At 46.8% G+C, this 21,139-nt stretch overlaps 1 protein-coding gene across 2 annotated transcripts in view; it reads left to right on the top strand.

The window, feature by feature from the left end:
- SMCHD1 (structural maintenance of chromosomes flexible hinge domain containing 1) overlaps window positions 1–21,139 on the top strand; it is a 3,133,956-nt gene that overhangs the window by 1,876,971 nt on the left and 1,235,846 nt on the right. For both annotated transcript variants that reach the window (XM_069620859.1, XM_069620860.1), the window contains exon 27: window positions 19,828–19,916. In XM_069620859.1, coding sequence (XP_069476960.1) covers window positions 19,828–19,916 — 89 coding nt within the window. The remainder of the gene's footprint in view (window positions 1–19,827; window positions 19,917–21,139) is intronic.

Genomic DNA, 21,139 nt, shown 5'->3' with positions numbered 1-21,139 from the left:
CACCCCAGTAATACACGTTCCCCGCTCACCGTTTGCTGTTTGGCAGCCCTGTATACTGGTCCAGGGTTAGCGCAGCCCTTTGTGATGAATTGGGAATTTTGATGGCGTTTCCTTGCGCGAGGCCGTTCTTGGGGGCGTAACTGGCGCAGCTGCAGGGCCGCTGCGCCACGGCTGGTTTTGGAGGCTGAAATCCATGAATACACTGTGCGCGGATATCGATTTTAGCACACGCGGCTGTCGCAGATATTCGCACGCGCACGCTGTGCGCCAGCCACGTGCGCCACTTTTGTGCGAAATTCTATGAATTACCCTGTTTATCTGTTCGCCGCTCCTCTGAAAATTCAATTACTGCGAACTCTTACGATGTCACTAAACTGAGTGTTGGTACATGGTGTAACAGCCGGACTACATTACCTCTATTTAGCACCAGGCCGTCGTCTTCATAGAACATTCTTTCTAAACATAGCTTTAAACTATCGTCCATCTTGAGTTTATCCATGTGACCTTTAGATTCGGGCCTTTGATGGTGCATTAATTTAGGTTTAATTGGAAGATTTAAGCTAACCTTTATCCTTGGTTGTTCGTTATTGAGGGTTCTTTTTCTTTCCAAACTATTAACCGGCAGTTGGCTCTTTGAGCCAGAAGCTTGTATGTTGTATGTTTGGCCGGCAGATTTAAGCTAACTTTTATCTGCGTGCGTTGTCACTAGCACTGCCGTAACTTTCAGCCTCATTGACGGGGGGTTGTCTTTCCATTGTGTTTGGAGTCTTATCAGTTTTTTGAATATTCGATGTTCGTTCGCGGCCCTCCAAGCGCATGTGCTTGGATACTTTATCCATCTTGTCCTTCCCTTGGCCTCTCTCTCTTCTCTATTGGCAGTCATTAAATTAGCATCTACTGCTTTGTGTGTATTTTTGGGCTATCATCCTCTTAGAGATCTCAAGTTTTGATTCCGTCATAGTTGATTCATTTATCAAAACACTACCATCTGACGATGAACTTTCGTCCCGTGAGATTTTATAAGTAGAGAGGTCCATAAGGTTTGTTTTGCTGGTTTCCTCCCACGCTAGCTCTTCAGATTCCCTTCTTTCGCAGACCTCGATGTCCTCCATATTTGTGGCAGCCTTTGTGTTCTTAAACTTTGTAAATTGACCTGATCTTGCTTGCGGGGCGGTCACATTTTTAATAAAGGCGCGACTACTATTCGATTTCACTTTTGGGGATTTGGTTAATTTTTCAATTTCTTTACCAATGCCTTTTTGCAGGTCTTCTTTTTATCCTAGGGTGCCTCTGTTGTTTAGAGAGTCCACTGTCCCCCTTTGTTCTTGTCTCTCTCACTCGTTTTTTTTGTGAAGATTTCACAAATCTTCCGTTCAGACTTGACGGTATCTATATTCCTTGCAGTTTCTGTTTCTCGTCTGGTCCTTCTGAAATACGCTGACATTTCTAAGGGACGACTGGGATGTTGGATACTAGGCTGTTCCACGTTCGTAACCATAGGTCCACTCCCTTTCGGATTTGCTTGGCTATTTAAGGTTTGGTCCAGGCTAGTCTCACCTCGAGGCAAAAAAGCTGATGCTACTGCGACCATCGGTGTTAGATTTATTTTCCCTTTTTTACTGGAGTTTAATTCTAGATGATTATTACAGTCCAAACCGAAGTTTGCGATTCTATTTGAACCTGAGGATTCTGCTGTTCCTGGTCCCCAATTGAAGATTTTTTATTCTTATATCAAAAGGGTCTGTTAGGCAGAAACCTGTGCAGTTCCCTTAGGGAACACTGCAAAAGATTTAAGACTACAGGTGTTGGCAGTAAACCCACTTGGTAGCAGTCTGTACCACCCAGATTTACCTGGTAGCTGTGGCTGAGCAGTCAAACTTCTCTCAAGAAGAGTTAGGCAGTATGCAAAGTATACTCAATAGGCACTCAGATACAATAATACAAGCAAACACTGACCAGAGCTTTGGTATCAAAGTATATAATTATTTATTTAAAAACACACAGTTGAAACGCTCCAGCACTCTTATTGGAAAATATTCTAAACAAAGTTACTATTATGATATATACACCCCTTTTTCCCTATTAGATAAGTCACAGTAAAACACCACTTATTTTCATACAGAGGTGAGCGCTTAACTAGATTGCACTCTAATAAGTTTGTGAGAAACGGGGGGGAAAAGACAGAATATGAAGAGGTACACCACTCTATGATTCAGGAACACTGTTAGCAAGGCAGAGAGTAAAAAGCCACTGGTGAGCCAAAGTCCAAAGGCTGGGCCCACTCTAAGAGGGAGCAGAGCACAAATGCGCCCAAGATCACACAGTTACACTAGGCTGAGAAAGTCTTGGCAGAGGGTTCAAGAATAGTTTAGAGAGGCTTAGAAAAGTTTAGCCAAGGTGTCCCAGGCTAACCCAGGTTCGAAAGCAGGGGGCTAAATCTACCCCGTACAGTCGGTAGCAAGGGAAGCCAGGCGGGACATGGTACCTTAAGTGGGAAGGATCCTCCAGCGGTGGCAGTTGTTCCTGGTAGTGGGTGCAAGTTGCGTTGTCGTCGTCCAGGGGAAGAGAAGATCTTGACTTGGAGGAAAGATGAAGGTCGTTGCACTACCAGGGAAGAGACCAGCCGCAGAGTTTTCCGGTTAAAGGTGGTAACTTGGTTTCGCGGTCGTGGTAAAACATGGTATCCCGGTTGCCGGGGTGCTTGGCACGGGCAAGGCGGCCACGAGGTACGTCGGGAAAGCGAAAAGACGGTGAAACTGGTTATCCCCACCAGTCAAAGGAAGAAGACTTTCCGGCGGGAGATCTCCTCTGTCGTTGGGAGAAGTGGTGAGGCAGTCCAGCAGGGCTCCACCGTTGGTGGTGTCGTGGCAGGTCGGCTCAGCTTCTCCCTCGTCGGATTCTTAGGTCCTGTGGCGACTTCTGAAGTTTTCCGGTTAAAGGTGGTAACTTGGTTTCGCGGTCGTGGTAAAACGTGGTATCCCGGTTGCCGGGGTGCTTGGCACGGGCAAGGCGGCCACGAGGTACGTTGGGAAAGCGAAAAGACGGTGAAACTGGTTATCCCCACCAGTCAAAGGAAGAAGACTTTCCGGCGGGAGATCTCCTCTGTCGTTGGGAAAAGTGGTGAGGCAGTCCAGCAGGGCTCCACCGGTGGTGGTGTCGTGGCAGGTCGGCTCAGCTTCTCCCTCGTCGGATTCTTAGGTCCTGTGGCGACTTCTGAAGTTCCAGTCCCCAAAGCCCTGCCGGCCGGCTCACCACTTGGGCCAATCAAGATGGAGTGCGACTTGAGTTGCCTATGCAACTCAGTTCAGGGTGCCTAAATTCCCCTCCACCCCTCCTAAGTACCCCAGACAGAGTGGCACCACTTTGGAGGGCTTCTGTGGAGAAGCCCGCCAAAAAGTGGAACAAAGGACTCGACTTGGGTTGGAGTCACAGAAGAGAACACAAACGCCATTTTAGAATCAAGTTTTGGCAAAAAATACCAACCGGGGAATTAATATTAATTAAATAAACCGGCGGTATGTTCGAGGCTACCGTAAATAATTAAATAAAGACAGTAGCCTAAAACAATGGGAAATCCCATAGGAAAATATTCGCGGTTGAATATAAAACGTAGTATCCACTGCCACCAGCCAAAACTCGATCAGGGGGGATGGAGACGTGCCCCCTTGACTAACAGACCCTGGGGCAATCGAATTGCCCCAGCCAGTACGTCCACAATATGATGGTTTGTACTGGTTCTGTTCAGAATTTAAGACTAGTAAAGTCAATGGTGACTTTACATGCCCTGGGAGACAGTAGTCAGTCCCAGGGTATGGAGTCTATCCTGGGGGGTCACTAAGACACCCCTGTGTCACTGCACTGAGGGTGCTGTGTAACACACATCACAAAAACACATGAAACCCTATAGAGTAAAAGACCCCATAGCCCATTAAACACTTCTAGATTCAGAGAAACACACTCAAATCATGTCCAAGAGTGAGGGTAAAAGAGTCTCACTCTTGGCAGGAGAACAAAATAAACCCCAAACATCCAGCAAAGCTGCTGGGGGACTCACTAGGTTAGGAAATTCAGCCTAAACAGAGAATTCTCCCTAACAGGGCACAAGGGTCTATCCCCTTCGGGCTGTACAGGGCCTACTCCCACAGCTAGTCGAGACAGTCTCCTCTCAGATTTCTCTTTAATTAGCGGATCAAGGATATTATGGAGTGGCTGTGCCACCCCAGCTCAGCTGTTCTCCATATTTTTCTGAATGGCAGTGATAAAGCAGTCTATGAAAATCATCTTACTGTGGACCATCGCCAGCATCGTGGTGTGGTCCTTTAGAGTTCCTTCCATGGTCTCATGTAGTTCCATGAATGGCGATAAAATAGCCGTTAAAGTTAAAACTAGGTAAATATCTTTGTATGTGCTGTCAGCTTTGTCATTTGAAATTCTGCGTGCTAAATTGGTCTCCTTCTGTAGGTCTGCAGTCGTTGCTTCCTCTTTCGTCTGTGTACCCTTCTCCTTCAGACCACACCTACTATTTATTCTTAGTGGGGTTTGTGTACTTTGATTATTAATTCCACCTGTAGGGATGTTTCCCAGATCATAGTTAACATTCTGTTTTTTTTATTTTGCTGTTCAATACTTTTCAAGTTTTCTGTTTCCATGTTTTGGGAATTTTCCAATAAAATTTGGTCAGGAATTTCAGACCCATTTGTTCCACTTTGAAATGGAGGTGTCTTGTTGCTGCCTTTGGCAGATGTTGCCCGATTCGTGTTAAAATAAAAACGTCGCTCTGTGAATTCTTCCTTGAGGGCCAATTCGAGGGGGTTTCCAAATATTATTGTCGCTAAAGAGCTGGCTGAAGGGGTTGTTAGCTACTTTTGCCAAATGTACATTTCTTGCCCAAAAGCTGTTAAGCTTACCCCACATCCTTCCTGGAATCGGAATTAATCTGAGCGGAGTTTAATTTCGGTCTCTTTTCTTTATGGTTTCCACTCAGGTCTAGTGAAACTGAAGGTGCTGACTTTACCAATGTCCCAGTCGGGACATTTTCATCATTTGTGTTACTCGCTTCAGTGACAGTAGTATTTTTCCTTTTCACAAGAATTCTTGCCTTTATCTGAGAGTTTGTTACAGGGCTAGTGTTCAGCTCTCTCCTAGTCCTTGCCACCTTATCGGCAGCCATTTGCATTACAGAGGGTGCTGGCGGGTGTTGGGATGGCCCCTCCGCCGCTCCTACGACTTGCAGGGCTACGTCTCCTATGTGCCCTACTTAAGTCAAACTCCTTTCCTTTAAAGGCTTGACGTGGGATTGACCACACTGCCCGTCCCTACAGGCGAAGCCACTGATTCCTTGCACCGGGCTGCGTCTTCGTTGATAGTTTTTTCTGAAGATTCCAGGTGGCCTGCATTGTCAATAAAGGACTCTGTACTTGTGCCCACTTCAACTATGATATTAAATGGGCAGCCACAGCTTGGTGAGCCACCGCGTATATTACTTTTGTTTTTGCTTGGAGTTAGTTCCTTAGTGTTAGTCATTACCCTCGCCGGATCGCCTCCCCTCACCGTCTCTCCATTAGAAGGGACTGACTTAATTCTGGTGGTGCAGATGGCCTTACTAACAATGAGGCCAGTTCCGGTGGTGACCCCAATTCCATCGTCCCCTCACTGTTCATGGTTAGTCACCTCCCGTACCTTACCCCTTCTTACCAGTGCTCTGGGAGTTCTTTCCACTTGTCGCCTCCCGCCAACCACCGGACACCAGACACTCTGCACACACTCCACTACGCTTCACTAGAGGGGAAGGTTTTGTGGCCACAGCGAGCGTAGCCGGAGGTGGAGCTTGGTGTCCGCGGTGAGGCACTGCTGGAATTGTAGTCCTGGCAACAATTGTAGTCCTTGTTCCTTCCCCGACTTGCACGGTCGCCTTCATTTGTTTCAGCAAATTAATCCAACAGGTTTTTTAACAGAATGCCACACTTCTCACAGGGTCCGTTCAGCACACCAGACACACTGCACACACTCCGCTATGCTTCGGTGGAGGGGCACGTTTTGTGGCCACAGCAAGCGTAGCAGGAGGTGGAGCTTGGTTTCTGCGGTGAGGCAGTGCTGGAATTGTAGTCCTTGCAAGAATTGTAGTCCTTGTTCCTTCCGCGACTCGCACGGTTGCTTTCACTTGTTGCAGTAAATCAATCCAACATGTTTTTGAACAGAATGCCACGCTTCTCACAGGGTCCGTTCAGCACACCAGAAACTGCACACCAAGGGAAAAGGGCATTTCATTTGCTGGACTTTGCTTGCGCCTTGTAGTTGTATGTGGAGCACACAAAGGGTTTTCGGAAAACTTCTCAGTTGTTCGTCAATTTTGGAGCTGTGAATTACAGAATTGACTTGCGGAATGCTTCTATCTCCAGGTGTCTCTCTGGCTGCATCAAGCACTGTCATCGACTGACTTATAGGCCTCTCCAAGGCCGCCCGAGAGCCCACTCCACCAGTGTCATCTGAGCAACATCATTTCTCTCTTCGTTTTCTCTACACCTTCACAACGTTCTACTTCGTTGACAGGGATTCAAGGGAGGAGTCCCAGGTTTGCCAAGCGGTGCTACGCACCCTGTTCACTTGAGGTGAGCCTGTTCCAAGGGTAGGTGTTTATTACTTCTGTTGATCCTTGCCAACTCCCTTGGTTGTGTATCGGCACTGCTGTGCAATCGTTATTCATAAGCATATGAGTCCATGCCAGACCGCATGTTGAAGGTTTAAGTTACTTACCTGTAACTCTTGTTCTCCAGCATGGGTCTGGCATGGATTCACATGCAAACCCTCCCTCCTTTCCCCACTGTGCATCTTGTTGTTTCAAATTGCCGCTTGACATGCTTTTTAAAAAAAAAAAACATCTCTTTATTGAGCAGTTCACATCTCTCCAACAACAACCACATTGTTACCGTACATCATATTGAATAACAGGTGATTACACTGTGAGGCCTATACAAACTCCGCTAGAATGCTTAAGCGGCCCCTCCTGTCCAATTGACCTGTTCCGCGCTCAGGGTGAGGTTTTTGACATGTTTGTCCTGTACGTATCTCATACACTTCAGTTTCAGATTGAAGTTTCACCTCTCGCCATCAGATAAGTCATGAGAGGATTCCAAATGCTTTTGGGGCGATTCTGCTGCCCGCAGAGGGTTGCATAGTCTTTGTCTGTGTCACTCAACCAGACTAGCTCTTTCAGCCATTGACTCACACCTGGGGGGGATTGCACTTGTCAATTTCATCAATATGCACCTTCTGGCAACTATCATGCAGCTCGCTAATAATTTGCGGTACTGTTTCGGAACTCCAGGTGACCACCCAACATACATCATGGCATTGTACCAGGAACATCTTGCCCCACCATCACGGTCATGGCGCTGTTCACCGCCCCTCAGTAGGACCACATATTTTCACAAGACAATAGCATATATACAATATCAGCTGGTTCCATACTACTTCTCGGACACTTAGCAGGCTTAGTGTTGTGGAATTGGTGTGCCCGCGCCGGTGAGAGATATGTTCTATGGATGGTCTTAAGTTGGATGAGCTGCAGCCTGGAGCTGAAAGCTCCCTTGTGTGTTGTTTCGCACACCATCGCCCACTGTTTGTCGGTGAAGGTCAACCCTGAATCTCCTTCCCACTTAGTTTTGAACCCCAGGGGAGCACGGGATGAGTCCGCCTGGATAATCTTGTATATGGCCGAAACCACTCCTTTGCACCCGGGGGAGCTTCTGATATACTGCAGCAGCTGGGTTGTATGTGGGATGACTGGGAATACTGGGGACCACTCCTTGAAAGCTGCTTTCATCCAGAGGTTTTGTAGCCTGTGTTGGAACCCACCACCCATCTTCTTGGCAAACTCTTCCTGGGTGACAAACATCCCATTTGGATACATGTCTTCCAGTCGGGTGATGCCCTCCCCCCCCAATCATGTACGATCGACACATCACATGTTGGTGTCAGAGTCTCAGTATGGCATAGCAAGATGCCTGGGTCAAAAGGGTGTGTCGCCCCTAGTGTTGTCAGTGCCTTTCTCTAGGCGTGCACCGTACGTGCCACCGGATCAATTCTAGATCTATCTGCTACTATGCCAGAAATCGGCACCCCTTGTAGTGAGGAGGGGTACACCAAACTCTGCTCTATACGAACATGTCGTGTCAGTGGTGCCCCCTGCATCCAGAATTTGGCAAAAGACTATTGAGCCGTTAAGAAGTATACTTTGACATCAGGGACACATATTCTTCCCTTTTCCCATGGTTGGGCCAGTACTTCCCATCCTATACTTGGGGCTTTTGGATGCCAGGCCAGCTTAGATAGCTGGGAGCACACCTCGCGAAAGTAACTCACCCTGGGCCATACCGGGATGTTCTGGAACATGTAGAGGAGTTTGGGGATCACTATCATTTTAGCCACTGCAACTCTGCCCATGAGCCTGAATGGGAGCCTACATAGGTTTTTAGGGAGTGCAAGTGTTTCTTATGATTGTCCCCTAGTAGGGATTGGGCATCCCTACTAACCCTGACCCCCAAGTATGTGACCTTGAACTGATCCCATCCATAACCCTCCATGTTTGCCAGGCGGGTGTAAATTCATTTAGGGGGAATAAAGATGACTCGGAGTGATTTAGTCAAAATCTGGAGGCATCTCTGAATGCAGTTATTGCCTGTGTCAGCAGTGTTAGGTTGAAGCTTGGGTTCTTAATATAGATGATTGCATCATCCGCATAGAGCGAAACTAGTTTGCTAGCCCCACACCATGGACAAACCCCTGTGACAGTGAAATCTCTGCAGCCTGTTTACCAATACATTGATTGCGATAGCAAAGAGTGTGGGCGAGAGCAGGCACCCTTGTCTTGTGCTCCGCCCCAGCATAAATACTGCCAACCGCGTGCCGCCAATGTTAATCTGAGCAACCGAGCCAGCATATAGAAGCTGCACCGCTCTCGGGTAGTATGCCGGGATCCCCTATCTGGGACAGCACCTCAAACAAGTAGCTCCACTCTACGGAATCAAACGCTTTTTTTCCATGTCTAAAAGCGCTGCTACTGTCTGTATATTAGGTTCTATCTCTGCCAGTATTGCGAATAACTGTCTACGGTTCAAAGAGGTCGACCTCCCCGGGATGAACCTGGATTGGTCCCTGTGGATTGTTTGTGTGATAGGTGGGAGCAGACGGTCCACCAGTACTTTGGCGAATATGTTTGTGTCTAAGTTCAACAGGGAGATCGGGCGATACGAGGGGCTCTCCGGTGGGTCCTTGCCCGGTTTGAGAATCAGTGTTATTACTGCCTACCGCATTGTGGGGGGTAGTGACCCACCGCTAATCCTTCCTCCCACACCCCCAGCATGTGTTGAGCTACCTCCGGGCCCCATTCCTTGTAAAATTCGGAAGTTATCCCGTCGGTGCCCGGTGCTTTGGGTGAGGGGAGAGCCCACATCGTACCCAGTATCTCTTCCACCGTGATGGGAGTTGCTAAAGCGTCTGTGGTTTAAACACTGAGCCTGGGTAGTGCTGCTGCGTCAATATACTCCTTAGGTTCAGTCTCCGGCAGAGTGCCCTTCGAGGCGTAGAGAGATTCATAAAAATCCCAGAAAACATCAGCGATTTCACTCGGTCTTGCGACCAACTCCCTCTCTAGCGTTCTCACTGCCGTTATCTCCCTATAGCTGCGCTCATGCTGTACCAGAGCAGCCAGGTGTCTGCCCGGCCTGCCCGCCTTCCCATATCTCCGGGCCATTGCCGGTTGGGCAAAGAATTTGATCTGTCGGTCAGCTAACTCATGGAAACGGTCTAGTCCCTCCCTCAATTTAGCAAGTGAGCTCGGTGTGCTCTTCTTATCTACCTCGCCTTCCCTAGTTTTTATTTCCAGCTTAGTTTCGTTCAGTTGTCTACGTATCAGTTTTAGCACTCCCATTTCCATGGACATGCATCCCCCCCTCATCACCACCTTGAACGCCTCCCACAGCGTCCCCTTCCCCGATACCATGCCCAAGTTCTCCTGAAAGTAGTGCTTGATCAAGCTGTGTATCTCGCTCTTGAACCTATGTTGGACATTGCCGTTGGCTTGAACCTCCAGTGGGGACGAGGTGCCACAGTGTCCAAACGCATGGACCATAACACTGGGGAGTGATCCCATAGTGTTCTCAGGAGCAGCACACAGTCCTCTGTGCAGCGCACGGGGTAGGGACACACCAGCATGTAGTCTAGTCTAGCCGATGTGTTGTGAGCTGTGGAATGACGCAAAAACTCCTGCACCTCTTGGTGCAGGAGTCTTCAAATGTCTCCCAGTTCCAGCACATCCATGGCATTCAGAACTGCCTCAGCTGCCCTTGTGCACCTTCTCTCCCCCCTCCAGTCCTATCCTTATGGGTATCCAGAGTCACATTTAGGTCTCCTGCCCACACAATGTTGGTGTGCAAGTATTTTTGACAGAGGACCAGCAGTGTACTAAAAAATTTGGGATCATCTACGTTTGGCCCATATGTTAACCAGCGTAATCATAGTGTTGCCCACACATCCCGAGATGATGACCTATCCCTCCAGGGTGAACTACAGTTTCACTAACCCGAAACCCCAAAGACTTATGTACGAGCGTCATCACACCCGCTGAGTACGCTGAGTAGGTAGTGAAGTATTTGCAATTTCCCCATCTCCTAGCAACCCCTTCATCTTTGCGACGAGTCTCCTGTAACATAACTCTCCTAGCCCCATGCCGTTCACAATATTGCATCACCTTACGGGCCTTGCGTGGGTCATTGAGCTTCCAGCTGACTACCTTGTATGCCTTTGCTTGGATGAGGACTGAAGAGAAAGGCCATTCCGCCCCACGTCCCCTGCCATTCCAGTGTTGACTTGTGGCCTGCCTGGTGAGATGTGAACCTTTTAGAATTAACCCAACCGTGCCGCATGGGTGACACACCCTCCTCCCCCCTTCCAAAACCCAACGAACCCCAGCTCTGCCTCCCCCCTCCCACACTGTCCTCACCCAACATGCAGTGGATTCTCCCCCAACTTGAATTCCCAACACACAGAATACCATGGGCGACAGCCCGGGGGACGCCGGACACCGCCTCCCAAGTGACCTCCAGCTCCCTGAACCTCGGAGGGAGGACTAACTCCAGAAAAAAAAACAGAATTGTCATCAATCACTGCAGGGCTAATTTATTACATTTTTTGCGCTGGCTTATCCTGACCCATCGGAGCAGGCACATTTCACATCTATTGGCCTAGTAGCTACTGTTAGCAATTGATACTGCGCTACAAATGTGCCTACCCTGGACATTAAACAGCCAATTCCGCCCTCTATGTGGTATGGCTGGTCATTTCGGCAAATATTTGATCAATTCCTGAAAGGCTTCCGGATCAGTGAAGACGTGGGCCCTTGCATTGTATTGGACTCTTTGTTTGGCGGGGTATTGCATGGAATATTGTATTGTATTGCCCGGTCACGTAGCACCCTCTTTGCCGCCAGGATGGACATTCGGGCTTCATGGACTGCCGTGGTGAAGTCCGGTTACACACGTTGGCGTTCTCAAATGTGAGGTCTCCCAGTTCTCTCACTCTACGCAATATGGCATCCCGATAGATCAGTACTCTTGCATTCAATGGTTGTGGGTTTTGTCCCGGTCTCGGGGCAACCTGCGGTATCCGGTGCGCCCTCTACCAGGAATTGGGAGGACAGCGTTGGGACCTGAAGCACATCTCTAATGAAGGCCTCCGTGAAAATGTCCATGTTTTGTTGCGGGACTGACTCTGGTATCCCCACCACCATGATGATGTTCCTTCTCGATCTTGCTTTGAGATCCTTGTTCTTGTCCCTTATGGCCCTCACCTCCCTATGCAGTTCCTGCACTGCCTGGATTGTCTCATTGCTTGTATCCTCAAGCATGCCGACCCTGGTCTCCACTTCGGATGTCCTGCTGCTCTCCTTGTCTGCGTTCCTGCATCCTGTCCACTTTGTATGTGTTAATATTTATTGTTACTATGGTGTATCTACATTTTTTACTATTTGGACATTTCCTTAATATGGAACTGCCATGCACCTGTTCACATGTATACATACTTGTCTTCAGGTAAATGGCACTATATGAAATAATTAGTGAATCAGAATGAGATTTTGTTTTATTTTTTCGTTAAAAATTGTACTATTTGACATGTGAGATTGTGATTAGAGACCCCGTTGTGATATGACTTTTTGACAAGCACTTTAAATGTCTGTAGATGTATTCATTGAATATGGAATGCTCCATTCCTTATCTGCAACTAATCATCCAACTGATGTATTGTCCATGGGTTTGCATAAAATTAAGCAGATGGCTCTATTGATACCATTTCATCCATACAAACTACCTCTTCTACTCCCACTACACTTGTAAACTATTGATCACCAGGATTTTCATTATCGCTCCACCAGACTGGCACTTAACGTTTTTCTACATTCTATTCGCATCCTTCAAAAGGTTCCGGGTAATACAGATACGTTAATGTCAATTGTTTTTTATGCTTCATATCCCATTCTCTATTATTCTTGTTGATGATTGATTTACAACTCTTAAGATGTAGACATCCTCGTTACACCTATTGAACACCAGCAGTTAACATCATTTTGCAAGTACATCCACGGGTTGAAAATATATTCCAAGATGTCCGCCCTACAATAGCTAAACACAGTGTTAGTCCTTTTTTAATGTTTAGCACACCAACTGCTGTTAGGCAGAATCCTGTGCAGTGCCCTTAGTGACCACTACACACAATTAAGGCTACAGGTGGCAATACAAGTTTACCTTTGGTACAAGCCTGTACTACTATGTCAGTGGTTGCAGTGGCGGAGCAGCCAGGCTTATCTCAAGAGTATATGAGCAGTAGCAGAGATTACACAAAGGGACCACAATTACTGTGACTCAAGCAAACACTGACTCAAGGTTTCAGGTAAAAAATATAAGTACATTTATTTTTAAACCATCAGTTATAAACACCTTCTATTAAACTTTAAATAAAACCACACTTTAAATACACTACAACTAACCAATTCACTTTGTACAGTATGTCTCAAGGTAAGTACCCTTTGTTTGAATGAACCGGTGTTATGAACAGAACACGATACCGCGAATACGGTTGCGATCACTTTTTGACAGTTCGGTCTACTAAATAAACGCGTATCCGTGACCTGAAATGCTACCGGGGCAAAAACACCCTTAGCACCTGAGATACCCAGAGGGAGTTGGAGGCAGAAATCACAGGCAATATTTTGGTTAGGCAGACAAGATCGAGAAACACTCAGAAACAGGAGTTCAAAAGTCAAAGGGCCGGAGCCAAGTTCAAGTGACACCGGAGGCCTGTTGCCGAAGATCATACCGTTAGACCACGATTCAACGTAGCCAAGAGTACTTTGATATTGTCAATGTTCGGACGCAAAAGTTATACGAAGGAGGGAAGACAAGGGCAAGCCTTGAAGATGAAGAAAAGTGATTCACCCAGTTTCCTCAAGCAGAACACAGTACCTTATGCCAATGGTGCAGCTGGTGCCTTGGCAGTTGTTCCTGTTGGTTTCCCGCAGACCCACGATTCCTGGAGCTTCGTTGTGAAGGAGGACGTCTGAAGGGGGTCTGCACCACACAGGGATGAAGCCGGCAGCAGCGACAACGAATGAAAGGTGCGCTCCTTAAAAACGGGAGAGGCTCGTCAGGTGGCTATCCGGACCACTACATCAGTGTGCAGCGATTTCGACGGCGACCTCTGGCTGAAGAAGAAGAGCTGGTTATCCCCACCAGGCTCACGGGAAGAAGACTCCGGACAGGATCTTCTCTTAGTTGTTGAAGAGTAGATAGCTCAGGACTGCAGCAGGGCTTCACCGGGACGGGGTAGTTGCAGCAGCCGTCGTTATCTCAGTTTCTCTTCGGTTCTTTGTAGTTACAGTGGCGACTCTAACTTCTAGCCCAAGAGACCTGCCTTTTATGCGCAAAACCCCCATTCACACAGCCTGGCTGTCAATCACGCATCAGGGGGGTTGTCCAGCCTGGACAACCACATCAGCCAATCATGGCAAAGTGCGACTTGGGTTTCCTTACATACCCTGTGCAGGGGATGACTACACCCCTTCCTCACATTCAGTCTACCTAGACACCCAGGCGCCAAGAGGAGGGCTTCTCTGCAGAAGCCTGCCAAAAGACGGTGAACAAAGGAGGCAAACCTGGTTTGCCGCGCAAAGTAAAACACAAGAAGGACTTTAACAAAAAGAAATGGCGAATAAACCGAGCCGTAGCCAAAAGAAAGACTATTTGGTCAAGCGGGTTTATGCTTAAGGTTGCTAAAATAGCCAAAAGCATTACCACGTTTATCTAATATAATCGCGGTAGAAAAGTTAGGGTAGATACCACTGCCACCAGCCAAGTCTAAATGTTAAAAGAGCGAAACAATGTTCAGGGAGGTACAGACAGAAAATGGGTACAGATTAGCCCTTTCCAGTACTCCATGTAATATGGGGTGTACTGCGTCTGTGGTAAAAGTGACTATGTAAAGTAAATGGCAACTTTACCTTTCTCTGGGGGACAGTAGTCTGCCCCAGCGAAATGGAGTCGGAGGGAAGTCTTAAAAACAACCCAGGGTTACTGCACTGAAGGTGCTGTCTAACCCTATACAAGAACAGGGGCACCTGGAGTGGTGTGCTCCAGTGCCCAAGATCACACAATGAGTAAAACACATAGGCCAAAACACATGTAAGAGTTGAAAAAGGATGTACACTCTTACCAGGTGGAAAAAATAAACTCCAGAAATCCAGCAAAGCTGCTGGGGGACTCACTAGGTGAGGGAAATTAGCCCTTGAAGGAGAATTCTCCCTAACAACCGCGCGCAGGTCACTGCACGCGTAATGGTTTATTCCTCTAACTACAGTTACTAAGGACTCCAGTCGAGCTCGGTTCGCCTACTGCACGCCGACCTTCCTCGCGCCTCTGCTCCTTGTCCTCCCATGTTCAGATTAATAGGTAAGAACGATCGCTGGACATTTAGGTGCTAGCCTGACACTATAAACATAAACTAATTTTCTATTTACTGGGCACTCTTTGTGCATTCTCCTTCTTTGTTAGTGACTTTACGGGGATTGGAAACACGCTGGTATATAAACTGTGGAGCCACATGCAACCACACAACTTGATCCACGCTGAAATCTTTACTGTCCAATACCAGGAGTTCGGATTAACATCCAGGATCCTCAGTTGCTTAACTGTAAGCTCACGTTTATACTTTTTGGAGTTTCATTCACATCACTCTTATTACGACTAGTCCTTGAGATTTAAAATCGGTTCTCTATATTTTTTTATATTTTCCACTCTTTAAATAGCTGAAGTACGTTTCTTAGGTTTGAAGTGAGTAGTAGAGATTCAGCCTCGCATTGTTGGGCTACACCAGTCCTGGAAGGATGGGAGATTGACACTACACATTATTGCTACGTCTTAAGTAGCTTCAAGAATTACAAATTGAGGTATGTAATAATATATGCATTTTATTAACACTACTCCTCATTTAACAAAACCTTATGACAATCTGTAGTGTGACTTGACCTATGTTTAATTTCTATTTGTTTAACATCGTACACCTGAATTGGCACAATCTGAACTATCAACTGGAATTTAAAAATCTGTAAGCATTACTAATAGCTTACTTACTTTGGTAACCTAGTTCTTCTCTTGAATAGGTCTAAATTCCACTTGAACTACCAGCAGCCTCTGCTGCTGCTTCCCTTTACAAGACACCCACACACTAATAGGTGAGTTTATTGGCCTTTACATATTCTATTAGAGGCCAATTGAATCTAGACCAGTTCGGAAACTGGATAAATTTGCCCCTATGATTCATATGCCCTGAATTATTTTAGTAGATTGATTAAAATGGTATTTAACGCAGGACTTTGCAAATACCCATGGACATAAGCATCCTTGGACCTGTGTAGACTTTGATGACATACATTTCACAGATTGTTTGATGTATGTGCATTCGACATAAACAAAATGGAGAATAAATCATATGCTATGGATAGTAGCGGTAACTGAAGAATGAGATATGACATAATTAAGTGACTTATAACTGCTTTATCCATCATTTGATTATATCTATTAATGTTTGGTGGTCCTATTTTTCCTTTTCACTAATAATGTACTTTTGGAACATGGATTACAAATCATCATCGGTCCAAGCAAGGCTTCTGAAAAAGAGGGGGATGCCCTCGAAACGCGTAAAGCCATACTGTTATGTGTCTTGGATTTTTGAAGAATACGTTTACTTGACTTGATTCAAAAACACTGTGTATTTTAGAATATCCATTTTCTCTGAAATCTCTTTTTCTCTACTGTTACTTTGAAACTACTGTGAACCATGATGTATCCTTACATTGATTAATATCTATTAACTACTATTGAACACCATCTTGGTGGATTGTCGATAGTGTGCAAGGGACGGGAGGACCCCTATTGTTGGATCGTTTTTCTGTTCTATGTGTATAACGGGGCCTTTATGCCAAGGCCTTATTTCCTCCCTTGCACCTCAAAATTCCTAAAAACCAGCTAGTCTGGTATGATAATTCTGACTTAAAAATAACAAATACATGTAGGTGTGCGCCTAGACCCCAACTTGCTTTTCACTTTGTATGTGAAGCCATCCAGGTTTGTGTTGATGGTTTCAAATCTGGAGCGCATTCCTTCAAGTACTACGCTCAGCTCCGACATGGGGGTTTCCCCACTTGGGCCAGCCACTGCAGCCAGTGGGCATGAGGTGGGGGGTGTGGCGGCTGGGCAGCAGCCAGACGGCAGCCATTGCAGATACTTCTGGCGAAATTTCCAACGTGTCACTGTTCTTCCGTTGCCCTTCCTACTGTGTGAATGGTAGGCGGGTCTGTCTCTTGTTGCCTTTCACCATATAGCTCCTAAGGGTTATCGTCCCACTGGGCCCAGCCCGGTCACGCACATCAGGGTCATGCGGGTGGGCCGGTCTCTCTGTATGTGTCTGCCCTTGGCCTGCCAGGACCTGCTTCCCGCCTTGCGGCCCTTCAGTGCAGCTTGTAGGGGCTAATGGCGCCTCAAGCTCTGGTTCGTGTAGTTGTTCTGTCGCTGCCTCCAGGTGGTGCTAATGGGTGCTCCAGGAAAATGTACACTTCTCCTATGGTGGTGCACTGTTCTGACTTCTTTTCCTATATGCCAGTCGTCTCAGCCCCCTACGTCTATAGGTGACCAGCTGTCCAGGTTTCTTAAGTCACAGTCGCGGGTCTCCACGGGGACTTCCTCCTCTCCAATCTGACATTAAAGCCCCATCCGTATTATCTCCACATACCCCCACGGGCCATCCACACCCGAGTCGCACCTCAGTCCGCCCACTTGCCTCTTTGTGCTGGTTTCAGCGCACACCCCGTACAGTGTGCTGAGCTTTTGTCCATCAAGTAGGCTGTATGTTGTGTGCCCAATTCGCGCTGGCTGGAGAGTGCTAATTTCTGTGCTGCTCCGGAGCTGGGTATTGTTGCCCCTGCTATGGGCCAGCTCTTGTATGGGGCTGTTTCAGCACATTCCAATAGAGTTATCAATCCCCCATGTTCAGGAGAGCCCTTGCATGTTGAACCCCAATCTGGTCCGCTCATAAGCATTCCCAGCAAAGTGCCCCCACTTGATTGGGCCCGGATGCTGATGCTCCTCCCTCCCTGGTGGTTTCGGTGGCCCACTATGTTGCTGGCTTGCTTACCGAGGCCCGAACTCTGTCCTCGGGGGTATGGGGGATCACGCAGCGCCTCCGCTGGTGCAGCAGGTGGGAATCACCCCAGATGTCGCTGTTTGGGGGCGCTACGGGGAAACTTACTTATTTAGTCCTCTGTGCGATGATTGTTGGGGGGACCGCTCAGGCAATGTGTGCAGTTTTCTCTGCGCCACCTTGCCGTGTCACAAGGTGGCGGTGCTGCCCGCAGACGGGTCCACTAACTCCGTCATGGGGTCAGTTGATGCACCTCGCCTCACACTCCAGGAGGGGGCTGGCACTACCAGCTCCTCTCGTTCTTGCGGCTCGCCTCTCACTCCACGATGGGCTGCCCCTCAGCACGGCTGTCGCAGGCCGCAGGGTTCTGGGGCTTCAACAGCCCATGGTCCCACGTTGGGAATCTTCCTCTTGGCCGCCTCTGCCCAACGGCCCTCGGCGCCCAATCACCGGTTATGTCAGGTGCAGTTGTGCCTTCCATCTTGCGCCCGGCACACACAGGCACCCAGGTGAGGTTCACTCCGGGTCGCTCGCCTGGCCTTCCCTCGCTCACTGCGCACTATGCTGCCATATTACTTCCCGGACCCAATCTTCACCAAACTCTGCCCGCTGCTGGTCCAGCTATTCAAATTGATTTTTCCCGGTTTTCGGCTTGTTTTGGCTCTGATGGATCAGTTTGCAGCCTCCCCTTACACAAGGTTGTTCAGGAGCACACTGAGAAGCGGCCATCTTGGCAGTGGGCACTCTAGCGCCCCCCCCCCCCCAGCCTAAACCCGTCCCCCCCCCAACCCCCCCACCCACCCCGCCTGCCGTTTTACGTGCTTAACAAATCTGAAGATGTCCACCAGCGGTTGAGCTTAGTGAGAGGACTGTCATTGGATTGGGGGGGGGGACCGTATGACCCAGAAGACAGTGATTGGTTTTGAGGCGAAATACAGTTTTAAAGGTAAAGTGCAACTCTTTATTCTTTTACTGAGGATTCCCAGCCTGACGACGTGGAATATTCATGAATCCCTGCCAGACCCATGCTGGAGAACAACAGTTACGGGTAAGTAACTTAAACCTTCTGCCTCCATAGCAGCTGAGCTTGGGGGAAGGGGGTGAGGAACTGAAGTACAGGGCAGAGTGATGTGGTTTATGTACAACGACCAACGTCACATCCAGAGTTGAGTGCTGCACCGAGCCAAGAGGGATCGACGGCCGAGTCGAGATGTACTATGCCCCCTGTCAAAAAGGTTTCTGTGCAGCTGATGCTGGAAGGAATATCCATCTGATGAGTTATCTGCGGGTAAAGAATCCATAGATAGAACATTACCTGTAACTGATTTATCCTTCTCTGCCCCTCCACCCCCAAAAATACTTTCGATCACTCTTTGAATCCCCACATGAAAACTGACAAATGGGTACCACTCCCCGAGCCCCAACACCTTACCTGAGCCCTCTCCAAAATGCTCCAATAGTCTCCTCCATCTGTTGCACCTACTCTATGGTCTCTTTGTCCCCTCCGCTGACCTTTCCCAAGAACCTCTCACTGTTAACTGATTTTACTGGTTTTTATAGCCCCCCATTTCCTGTTTAGAAGCTTACATGCTGGTTAATAAAATAATCATTTTAAGCAAAAGAATAGTTTTTCATGCTGCCTGTGCCCGACATATACCAGCATTGCCATGTAATTCACATTATAGTGCAACCGGTGCACAATATATGCCAGGATTGCTACTGTAAAAATGCAACGCTGCTTATGTACCCTTGACATTACTCCCGGCTCAGGTGACATTGTGAAGGAACTCTTATGTGGCAAACTGGGCCACTTTTTGATATTAAGTTTTAGCATCCAGTTAATGCCTAGAATAATTTCTGAAGAGGAGGAATCTGCAATAGGAATAGTGTATGCATGAGTAAAAAAGTTATTTTTTTAAGTGACCATTTGTGCACTGGGTATTTCTAAACTAAAATATTACCAGTTATTAATTTTTAGCATGGCCTCGTGAACAGGTTGTCTTCATCTTAATATTTTTGACAGAACCACAACGATTTGATTTAGTGAATTCTATTTTTTATCTTAACTTTCTCTTTTTGATTTAGACCTCTTCCTGATGATCCGAAAAATCTTAAGTGTCAGTTAAAAGGCCTTAATGTAGTTAAAATGGGTCAAGATCTTCAAGGTGAAATTGGTAAGCAATGTAATTTTTACTGATGGACTACAAACATGCTTAAAGTTTACTGAACACAAAATATACATTTCACATTCATGTTGCCAGTTACTGGTGAAAAGGAGACCAACACTGCATCTAATTGGCTATATTTAGTTTAAACCATTCTTCGCTGTCAGAAGACACCAGAACAACTCTAAAGTCAACTCATACTGGAATTGACAGAAATTCATGGCATAAATTAGCCATAGATCCTCCTGCCTGCATCACAAGCATTCTTAGGGCCTCAAAGCATTTTTGTATTTTTGTTCTCTCTCCTACCCATGAGCTTGTGGATGATAAAGATTTTGTTCCTGTTGCATTGTGATGTTTTCCTCTGCCCAGTTCTGTTGGTCTAATGTCTGGCTCTTGGAGGAGCCATGCGAGTAGAATCTGACAATATGTTCGTGTATGTGTTGTTTTGACACACTTGGAGCTATTCCACATAGCCCTGCTTTACTTTTCAATATGTCCTTAATGATTATTCACCTTTGAAATGTATTTAGATGTATAATTGCATTTCGAAAACCTTATATTATTTATAATAGGTGCCATTGAGACCTTCCAGCTACACCCATCACCTAAAGTGACAACATGTTCTCTATGGCACCACCTACATCATTCTATTCACTTTTTATTAAAAAAGCACATTGAATCTACAGTACTGTTAGGACATTTTTTCACTGTGGCAAGTCTTAGAAAAGCCAACGTGGGGTTGGCAAGATTATTCACAACCCCAGTTCAGCAAAGCCACTCCTTGATAGCGTTTGTATAAGCAGCAAGAAATAATGGGGCACTGTTTTATTAGGGTGTCCAGTCAAAGGATCGAAAATAAAGGATCGGATGACCTTTTGATCGACAGTCAAAGGATCGAAAAAAAAGGGTTGATTTTATTTTAATTCATTTATATATATTTTTTTAGTTTGGATTGGTAAAAATAAAATTTTATAAAGAAAACAGAGGGTCGGGGGCAACCCCCCCAAAAATAAAAAAAACATTCGACCCTTTTTTTCGGTCCTTTGACTGTCGATCAAAAGGCATTCAATCCTTTTGTTTTCGACCCTATAACTGACAACCTTTTGTTAGTACAGCTGAAACTTAGCAGAAACTGTAAGGAAAAGACCCACACAAGTAAGTTATAAAAAAAGCACTATCTTATTACAATACTACAATAAAGTGCACTTTAAACATTACAAATAAGTAAA

This window comes from Ambystoma mexicanum, chromosome 5q (genome assembly GCF_040938575.1).
Source record: "Ambystoma mexicanum isolate Mex_15411 chromosome 5q, UKY_AmexF1_1, whole genome shotgun sequence".
In the NCBI taxonomy this organism is placed as follows: domain Eukaryota; kingdom Metazoa; phylum Chordata; class Amphibia; order Caudata; family Ambystomatidae; genus Ambystoma; species Ambystoma mexicanum.
This window is presented reverse-complemented; position numbering and strand designations above follow the sequence as displayed.